Source organism: Delphinapterus leucas, chromosome 2 (genome assembly GCF_059928025.1).
Source record: "Delphinapterus leucas isolate spDelLeu-1000000601 "Yukka" chromosome 2, BTC_Dleu_Yukka2, whole genome shotgun sequence".
NCBI classification, from domain to species: Eukaryota; Metazoa; Chordata; class Mammalia; order Artiodactyla; family Monodontidae; genus Delphinapterus; species Delphinapterus leucas.
In genome coordinates, this window is record NC_143130.1 from 147,033,663 (window position 1) to 147,044,140 (window position 10,478).

Below are 10,478 nucleotides of genomic sequence, written 5' to 3' on the forward strand. Positions count from 1 at the left end.
TTCTTAACTGCTTTTGTGGGTAGAAGAAAATTAAAGGTATGCTTTTAGCTAGTAATAGGCTAAACTGACCACTGCTTTTATTTTGATGATGAAATTAGCAGCACAAAGCCAGGCCAAGGTAACCTAAAATATAATAAGCATTCCCCACCCCCTCTCTCTCTATATATATGCATACTCACATACCACTGTATAAAAGTATTAGTAAAATTTGAATTTTAGAACCAAAAGGAATATTAAGAATCATATAATCCAAACCTTTCATTTTGTGGATGAGTAACGTTAGACCCAGAAAGGTTTGGAACTCTTGCCTGGGTCGCATGGCTTGGTTAGTTAACAATACCACACAAGAAGCGAAATCTGTTATTCTCAGCTCAGTCATTTTTTTCATAGCCCACCATACCTCTCTTTGAAGTGCATGACACACCCAGATTTCTTCTTGGAGAGGTACAGTTGAATTCCTCAAATTTTTCTTATAACTGCAAAAAAACTTGGTATTTGTATTAATCTGCTCAGGCTGCCATAACAGAATATCACAGACTGGGTGGCTTAAACAACAGAAATTTATTTTCTCACAGTTCTGAAGACTGAAAGTCTAAGATCAAGGTGCCAGCAAGGTTGGTTTCTGTTACGATCTTTCTTCCTTGCTTGCAGATGGCCACCTTCTCTCAGTGTCTTCACATGACCTTTCTTCTGTGTATACACACTCGTGTTTCTTCCTCTTTTTATAAGGACACCAGTCCTATTGGATTAGGGCCTCACCCTTACAACCGCATTTAATTTTGGTTACCTCTTTAGAGGTCCTTTCTCCAAATACAGCCACATTGGGGGTTAAGACTTCAACATATGAATTTGAGGGGAACATAATTCAGTTCCTAAGAGTTTTGCCTTCAAGTCCTTCACGTCTTAAATCATTGTTGTTTTTTTTTTCAGTTTAAAGAAAATTTTGGTTAGAGGGGATTATGGATAAATTTCTTTATTCTTATCCTACTTGCTAATTTTTTTTTGCACTGAGCATGTACTACTATGGTAATTTTAGAACATTTTAAAAATAGCAAGTGCAAACTCATTACTAAAGGCTTTCAATGTACGGCTCTCAGGAAAACAGATATAAATGGTGTCAAACAGCTTCTGTGCATCAGAAGTCTCTGCATTTCACTGCTAGATCCAAATATTTACACCCTCTGTGGCATTTGGTCAACTACAGCTCTCTTCTGGCCTCCTTTTGGATTCAAGGTGATTCAGAAGAAGAACGCTAGTGGTTAGTCATTTCACTCTCTATGATACCTGAAGGTATAGACAGTCATAATTATATGGCAAATTTTTATGTGTGTACTATAAATAACTGCTTGGTTGACTTTCAGGGAATCCTGTGTCAGCCGTGGTCACCTGCAATCTCTTTGTTGTGCCTGCACTGAGAAAGATGCAAGGCATCTTGGATCCTCGGCCAACCATCATCAAAGCCAGGGTAATGTTTTCTAATGACCGGAAACCAAAATTGAAGCCTAATAACAAATTAGGGTATGATTTTTTAACTGCCCAAAACAAACATCTAGAATTTTATATTAGTTTTGAGGAAAAATGTGGTTATAGTCCCCTCTTCATGATAGAAAACAGAGGGAAAGGAGTCCCTTTTATTCCCTTCCCACATTATTCCATGACTCCTAAAGTGAATAATTTTCTCCAGCTAGAAGTCCATTTAGGAGTGGATATGTAATGACAAAATGGTCAATAGAATACTAAACTAATACTAAACCTATATGGAAGGAGGGACAAGAATTTCCCCTATGTAAACTTAGAGAGAACAGCAATTTAGCTGATCACTTTTTCTGTGACCCCGCTGATAAATTTTAAACAGTTCAGAAAAAGACAAAGGACAAGAAAGAGACTCTAGTGAAGAAGAAGAAAAGGGAGACCATATTGTTTGGAAAAAGGACCACTAAGGCTGAGGAATTATACCTGCAGTAAAAATCACTCCGAAATTATAGTCCCCTTCTCCACCAACACTAACTTCAGTTTGCTTTACTACTACTAGTAAACTAATTATGTAACACAGTTTCTATGTAATAACTAATGAACAATTTTCCTGGCAATTTAAACTATAATACTAAATCAGTACTTTTCTTTCTTTTAAGCCTTACTAAGGTATAATTGATATACACAAATTGCACATATGTAATGTAGACATTTTGATGAATTTGGACATATGCAAACACCTGTGATACCGTCATCACAATCAAGGTACTAAACATATCCATCACCTCCAAACATTTCTTTGTGTTCTTTGATTTGTTTGTTTATTTCATGCTAAGAACATTTAATGTGAGAACTATCCTCTTAAAGTATTTTAAAGTGCACAATACCACATTGGTAACTATAGGTAATATGTTGTACAGCAGATTCTTTAAAACGTATTCACCTTGCATAACAGAAACTTTATATCCATTGAGCAACAATTTCCCTTCCCTCCTCCCCTCAGCCCCTGACAACCACCATGCTATTCTCTGCCTCTGTGAGTGACTATTTTAGATACTGTCTATAAGTGGAATCATGCAGTATTTTTGTAACTGGCTTATTTCACTTAGCATCGTGTCCTCTAGGTTTATCCATGTTGCCTCATGGAAAACAGCATGAGGTTACTCAGAAATTAAAAGTAGAACTACTATATGATCCAGCAATCTCACTTCTGGGTATATGTCCAAAAGAATTGAAATCAGGATCTCAAACAGATATTTGCACCCCAGTGTTCATTATAGCATAATTCACTATACAAAGATAAGAAAACAACCCAAATTTCCAACAACAGATGAATGGATAGGGGAAATGAAGTGTATGTGTACAATGGAGCATTATTCAGCTTTAAAAATGATCAGTCATTGAACATCAAAAGGTATAATTGGATACCTGTTATATGGGAATATAATGGCCTATGGATTGGTTAAAAAACATATTGAAAATGAGAGAACTGTCTATGATTTATAAGAAATATAAACCAGTTTTATTATTATTCGGAGATGAAAAATATAACTAGGTTATAGAAACTTTGGAAAAATTAACTTAAAACTGATCTGCACCAACAGGTGTAAGAATTTTTAAAGTTACTTGATAAATTTTAGATGATTTATAAGGCAGATGAGCTCGAGCGCCCCTCTGTTGGACTAATGAAATCAGTGCCTCATAACTTCTCTAGTACTTTTAAAAGTTAGTGTAAAGCTCCTTTAACCACTCTTTGGAAGTGTTGACCAGACTTGAGCAGAGTCCGGGCCCTTAGTACCAACCAGGGCCTGGAGCATGTCACGTGGGACCTCCACTCTAATAGAATCCCCTCTGGTCATCTGTTTTCTCACAAACTCTCTTCTCCAATCTGTGCGGCTTAGTCCAGCCTCTTCCCTGAGTCTCCTGGAGCTTTCACCTTCCCCTCATTACCACCATCAAACCTTCCCAAGACTTTCAGGTCTTTGGCAATCGTCTAAAAGTCTTCTCTCCCTCACCTCTTAGAATCAGTTGCTTTATTTTCATAATTCTAAATAACTTTATTTCTGCTTCAGCAACTCAATACACATATCCTTTTTAATACCCTGAAGTGCTCCATCTCAAAAATCACCAACTCTGGTATACAGTTTAGGAACAATGGCAAGTTACCTACCAGTAGATATAAAAGAATTTAAACACTCCTATAACACCTTCCCTTTTCCCTTTCCATAAGTCCCTTCTGGCTTTACCCCTTTCCTCATCCAACCTAAATCCTGTGGCGTATCACCTCAGTGTTTTTCTAACACCCTCAAATTTTTTTTGCCTCTTCTTCCACGAACTGTGGTAACTCTAAGAATCCACAAGCTTAGATCAATCCTCCCTTTTTTGTCCTTCCGTTTTATTCCCAGGGCACTGAGTACAACTAGAGAAGAGAGTACAGCTGTTCAAGCTATCACTTCCAATTTACAAACCTCAGCAGGGGCCAAAATTCCCCTTGATGATCCTTTTATATCCTGTGGATCAACTTTTTCCATTCCTTACTGCAGTCTTCCAAATCTTCACCATTCTCCTAAAGCGCCCTCCACCATCCACATCCCCTGTGTTTTGTAGCCAAATAAGCTGGTTTGAATGATGGCTCCAATGTTTAATGGTTTCTCTTCTAATCCTGCCTCCTTTTAAATCCCTTTTCTAACTCTAATCATGTCAGCATCTCCAATTAAAATTCTTCAATGCTTCCCATGACCGCAGGGTTAAATCCAAACTGCTCAAGTGAGCACAGGAGGCCCTCCATCCCAAGGCCTGTTTTCCCCTCCAGCTTCATCTGCTTCCCATCCTGCACTCTGACCATACCAAGCTTTTTACTGCCTCCAGAACGGACGTGAGATCTCCTTCCTAGGAGGTTCTCTCCTAATCACCCCCATCTCTTTTCTCAGCTTGGAAAATTCCTTAGTCATAAGACTCAGGCATCATGCCCTCTGTGAAGCCTTTCTCAGTGTCCCTAAGAAGGGTTGATTATTTACTTCTTTGTGCCCTATTACACTGTGTTTGCAATTAATTATTTACTGTATTAGATAATTCTTTGAGGTCACTTCTCTAAAAGATGGACAGGACAAAGAGGAAGGAAAAAAATATTTTCCCCTTTTTTTAAGTAACAAACTTTGTTTTTAGAGCACATTTAGGTTCATAACAAAATTAAGTGGAAACTACAGAGAGTTCCTGTATTACTCCTCCTCCCCACCCCATCCTTACACACACAACCTTCCCAGCTGTTGACGTCCTGCACCACAGTGGTACACTTGTTACAATCAATGAACCTACAGTGACACATCATTATCACCCAAAGTCCATAGTTTACATTAGGGTTTACTTTCAGTGTTGTGTATTCTAGGGGTCTTGACAAATGTACAGTTACATGTATCTACCATTGTATATCGTACAGTTTCACAACCCTAAAAACTCTCTGTGCTCTGCCTATTCGTTCCTCCCTCCCTGCTCACCCTTGATCTTTTTACTGTCTCCATAGTTTTGCCTTTTCCAGAATGTCATATTGTTGGAATCATACAGTATGTTACCTTTTCAGATTGTCTTCTTTCACTTATTAATATGCGTTTGTTCCTCCGTGTCTTTTCACGGCTAGATAGCTCATTTCTTTTTAGCAAGGAATAATATTCCATTCTCTGGATATACCACCGTTTATCCATTCACCTACTGAAGGGTATCTTGGTTGCTTCCAAATTTTGGCAATTATGAATAAATCTGCTATAAACATTTGTGTGCAGGTTTTTGTATGAACATAAACTTTCAGTTCACTTGGGTAAATACCAAGGACTGTGATTGCTGGACTGTATGATAAGAATATATTTCGTTTTGTAAGAAACTGCCAAAATGTCTTCCAAAGTAGCTCTACCATTTTGCATTCCCACCGTAGTGAATAAGAGTCCCTGTTCTTCCACATTCTCAGTAGGATTTGGTGTGGCCAGTGTTTTGGATTTTGGGCCTTTCTAGTAAGTATCTAGTGATATCTCATTGTTGTTTTAATTTGCAATTTCCTAATGACTTACGATGTTGAACATTTTTTCATATGCTTACTTCTCATGTGTATATCTTCTTTGGTAAGGTGCTCAATTCTTTTGCCCAGTTTTTAATTGGGTTGTTCATCTTCTTATTATTGAGTTTTAAGAATTGTTTGTGTATTTTGGATAACAGACCTTTATCAGGTGTGTTTTTTTTACAATTATTTTCTCCCAGTCTGTGGCTTATCAGCTCATTTCATTGACCTTTCTTTTTTTTTTTTCTCATTCTCTCTCTTAGACATTCACATGTAGAGCATACCATACAATACTATACCAAATAATACAATTTTATCTCTTGAGTGACTACTGTGTGCCAGCAAAATATTCAAAGGCAACAGAGGACTCCTAGCCCACAGCTCACTGCCCAGTTTTGAAAGAGTAGAAGAAATCGGCAGAAGTGAAACATCCACCATTTGCAGTGTTTTTCCACCAAAATATTGATATATGTGTATGTTTACTCATGGTACATCATTCTTATAAGCACTGAAGCTTATAGTAAATAGGTGCTTTCTTAAGCTAACTGATGTAATATACCAGAACTATAATGTCAGTGTAACTAAATATATTGGTGAATAAAGTATTCTGCATTTCAGTAAAATACCATGAAAATCTAATTAGCTTCATCTCTTGCTGCAAAAGGAGCAGCTGTTTGTGAGGCTGTGAAAAAATTTCATTCACTTTAATTTGATGCAATTGATTCTTCTTTATTAAATTAACAAATATCTTCCTTTAAAACAAACAACCCCATTTTGTAGATGAACAAACAGGTATGGGAAAGCAAAATAAGTTGCCAATACAGCACATCGGTTAGCAGTAAAACTGGGAGTAGAACCTAGGTGCCAGTATCTTCCCAGTACAGTATTTGCTCCACTGTACTTCCATGAGCCAGTCAGTGCCATTGCTGGGGAAAAACCTTAAACACTTAGCAAATGACACAGCCACATGAATAGCTCTTGTGGTCTAGTACTGGAGAACGCACACACCCACACACTCAGGTTGAAAGACAGATTTTTGTCCTCAGGTAAGCACAGAATAATTTAGGAACAATGGCAAGTTACCCCCCAGTAGATATGAAATAGGGTATAAACATAAGTAATATCATGTGAAAGAGTAGAGTGTGATTTAATCAAGGAGAAACACCCTAGAATTGAATTTTATTCTGGATTCCAGAGGAAAAGCATAATTAGAATGTTTTAATATTCTAATTAGATTATTAGAATACTTTTTAAAAAGTAACCAGAATGGATTAGAGATAAACTCACTTCAATAAAAATTTCCAGGTCAAGTTTTAACTGTATCATTTAATCCAAGCAATATCTGTTTTAGTTGAGTAAAGGATTTCTAGACCATTTTAAGATAGAGTAACTTAAACGATTATTATGCTAATGGAAAATGTTAATTCTCATGCATTGGAATGAGTCTTGTTTTCACTAACATTGAACTAATCTTTGATGGGCTATAGATCATAATTATGTACTGTATAAACTTGTTCAAGTTATACCTTTTAGGCACCTGCTACCAACACATTATCACCTTGATCAGATTTCAGGATGACTTTAATGACATAGATAAAAAAAAAAAACCAGTGGCTCCAGGTTGAAGGTTGATTGGTCATTCTGTATAATGTGTGTGAACAGAAATTGGCTATGTTACAAAGATATGAAAGATGCCATTCCATAGCAAAGACTCATTCAGAGGAATTCTTTTAGTGCCAGTGATGTGACCAAACCAAAGTGGTATAAATTTTATGAGACTATTTTTATTTGCTTTAATGAGATTGTTTATCAGTATTGGGACTGATATAATCAGTCCTGATAATAGGATAATCTGATAATCAAGAGAAAAGAAAGTAACTATCCCTTTTGATTAATCTCTAAAATATACAAATACCTCATGCAACTCAATATCAAAAAAACAAACAACTCAATCAAAAAATAGGCAGAGGAGTTAAATAGACATTTCTCCAATGAAGACATATAGATGGCCAGGGGGCACATGAAAAGATGCTCAATATCACTCATTATTAGAGAAGCGCAAATCAAAACTATAATGAGATAGTCAGAATGGCCATCATCAAAAAATCTACCAACAATAACTGCTGGAGAGGGTGTGGAGAAAAGGGAACCCTCCTACACTGTTGGTGGGAATGTAAACTGGTACAGCTACTACGGAGAACTGTATGGAGATTCCCTAAAAAACTGAAAATAGAGCTACCATATGATCCAGCAATCCCACTCCTGGGCATATATCCAGAGAAAACCATAATTTAAAAAGATACATGCACCACAGTGTTCATTTCAGCACTATTTACAATAGCCAGGACATGGAAGCAACCTAAATGTCCATCAACAGAAGAATGGATAAAGAAGATGTGGTACATGTATACAATGGAATATTACTCAGCCATAAAAAAGAATGAAATCATGCCATTTGCAGCAACATGGATGGACCTAGAGATCATCATACTGAGTGAAGTAAGTCAGACAAAGACAAATATCATAGGATATCACTTATATGTGGAATCTTAAAAAAGGGTACAAATGAACTTATCTACAAAACAGAAATAGAGTTACAGATATAGAAAACAAACTTAGGGTTACCTGGGGGTAAGGGGGGGAGGTGAGGAAGGATAAATTGGAAGATTGGGATTAACCTATACACACTATTGTAAAATGGATCACTAATAAGGACCTACTCTATAGCACAGGGAACTCTACTCAGTACTCTGTAATGGCCTATATGGGAAAAGAATCTAAAAAAGAGTGGATTTGTGTATATGTATACCTGATCCACTTTACTGTACACCTAAAACCAATACAACATTGTCAATCAGCTATACTCCAATAAAAATTTTAAAAAGGAAGTATCCCTTTCATATTAAAGATAAGTGTATGAACGAGTAGCTGAATTAGCACCTCAGTAAATCTTTACTGGATGGATGGATGGATGAATGGATGGATGGATGGATGGATGGATGGACAGTTGGATGACACACCGATAAATGGATGTTGAGCTTGTATGCTTGTGTAGGTCTACCTCCTTTATTTTCAATGTTAAAACATCTGCCTTGATTTCTTAATTCATAGGTCAGAGGTAAAATTAGAATTCAAAAATAGACTTTATATTTTTCATCTGCCCTTTTTCCTACTGCGGGTACCAACTTCTTAGCCTTCTTTTCTCTTTTCACCAGAGCAACGCAACCTCTGGACTTCCTGTATTAAGAACATAAGGTGGCAGTGGTGGAGACAGCAGAATGCCAAGATATTTCCATGTCCATTGAACTCTTTGCACAACTGCCACCACCCTGTAGTTTTAAGAGATGATCAGGTGATCAAGTTTGTTTTCTTTTCCTCGTTTTTCTGTAGTTATCATGTGATGTAAAACTGGATCCTCGCCCAGAATACCATCGGTGTATACTGACTTGGCATCACCAAGAACCGCTACCTTGGGCACAGAGTACAGGTTAGTCATTCACACCTGCAGGTATCTCTATACACCCATCCTGTTAAAACACAAATTTATGTATAACCTCCTTCCTTGAGTATACCTAATTTTGTAATTATTGTACATTTTCCCTTTTGAAAGATTAGATGTTAACTTATTCCTAAAACAGTGTAGCATAACAGGACAAGAGTAAAAAAATAAATAAATAAAGATTTTGTTATTCAATGGAGCCATATTTTCTAGATAAACATTTGAAATACAAATCTAAAATTACAGAAGATTTTTATCTGTTTGTTCAACCAGTAAGTTCTGAGCATAACTTTGATTGTAGGAAAAGGAGGGGACTGGGCTATGCCACCCATCAGTGTGAGATTAAAGCCCAATTAAAGTGTGATTCTCTGTAGCCTTTACTATACACTAGATATTGGTAAGATTTAAGGACTGAGAAATCAACGTTGATAATTCAGAGTTCTGAAGTTACCTGATGTAGACTTTAAACTTTTATCCCCAACTTCTCTAGTCATATTTTACCTGACTTTTGATGGGATTCCAGAAAAAAATTAAACAAAGGTCCTATCAAGTGCAAACATCAGCTAGCACAGTGAGTAGGTCTCTGATGGGCTTTGCCATCAGACTTGCATTCAAATTGGCCACCAACTAATTAGTAGGACCCTAGGCAAGTTATCTAACCTCTTTTGAGTCGTTGAGAATTAAGTAAGGTAGTTGAGTAAAAGGTCTACCACCTTGTCTGGTACTTAGTAAATACTAAAGAAATGGTAGCCACTGCTGTTATTATCATTATTATTTTAATAGGGTTTAAAAGCCTGTCTTTTCAGACACACGTCACATTTTAGCCTGAATTGAGAAATTCTATGGTATTTTCCACAATGCTGTAAAATTTTGGTTTTGTTCTTTTAAGCAATAATTTGTAATGTTTATTTTTAAAGTTCAGTGAGAAGGTAGTAGGATACAGTAGCAAGGCCACCTGAAAAAGGTACTGGGAAGTCTGATCATCTCTCTTCCTCTTGAAGACCTGTGTTTCTGTTCATCAGTTTTTATTCTGAAAAGGACTGCAAGGGCTGCGCATGCATACACCGTGACGCTGATGCTGCTGTAATGAGAGTATTTCCTCCTAGGTAATCAGATGAGCAGCCGTCTGATGAGCATGCGCAGCGCCAACGGATTATTGATGCTTCCTCCAAAGACAGAGCAGTACGTGGAGCTCCACAAGGGCGAGGTGGTGGACGTCATGGTCATCGGACGGCTATGATGGTCACCAGCGGGAGAAAGCTTTGATGCATGTCTACATACCATTGACTGTATCCTGTAATATGCAACGGCACAGCTAGTTTTTCTGATTTGGATAAAAGTTGATCTGTATGGTCAACATCTTGAACTATATTTCAAAAGAATTTAAATACCTTTTAAAGAAAAAAAACACCTAAAAATAAATCTTAACAGACAACTCTATTCTGATTATATCAAAGCAGA

The 10,478-nt window shown here is 37.0% G+C and overlaps 1 protein-coding gene across 5 annotated transcripts in view; it reads left to right on the forward strand.

Annotated features, from left to right (window-relative positions):
- GPHN (gephyrin) overlaps positions 1-10,435 on the forward strand; it is a 606,903-nt gene extending 596,468 nt beyond the window's left edge. For all 5 annotated transcript variants that reach the window (XM_089907851.1, XM_089907850.1, XM_089907848.1 and 2 more), the window contains 3 exons: positions 1,362-1,465; positions 8,909-9,005; positions 10,124-10,435. In XM_089907851.1, the coding sequence (XP_089763977.1) occupies positions 1,362-1,465; positions 8,909-9,005; positions 10,124-10,257 (335 nt within the window). In that variant the 3' untranslated portion in view covers positions 10,258-10,435. The remainder of the gene's footprint in view (positions 1-1,361; positions 1,466-8,908; positions 9,006-10,123) is intronic.
- Positions 10,436-10,478: the final 43 nt, after the last annotated feature.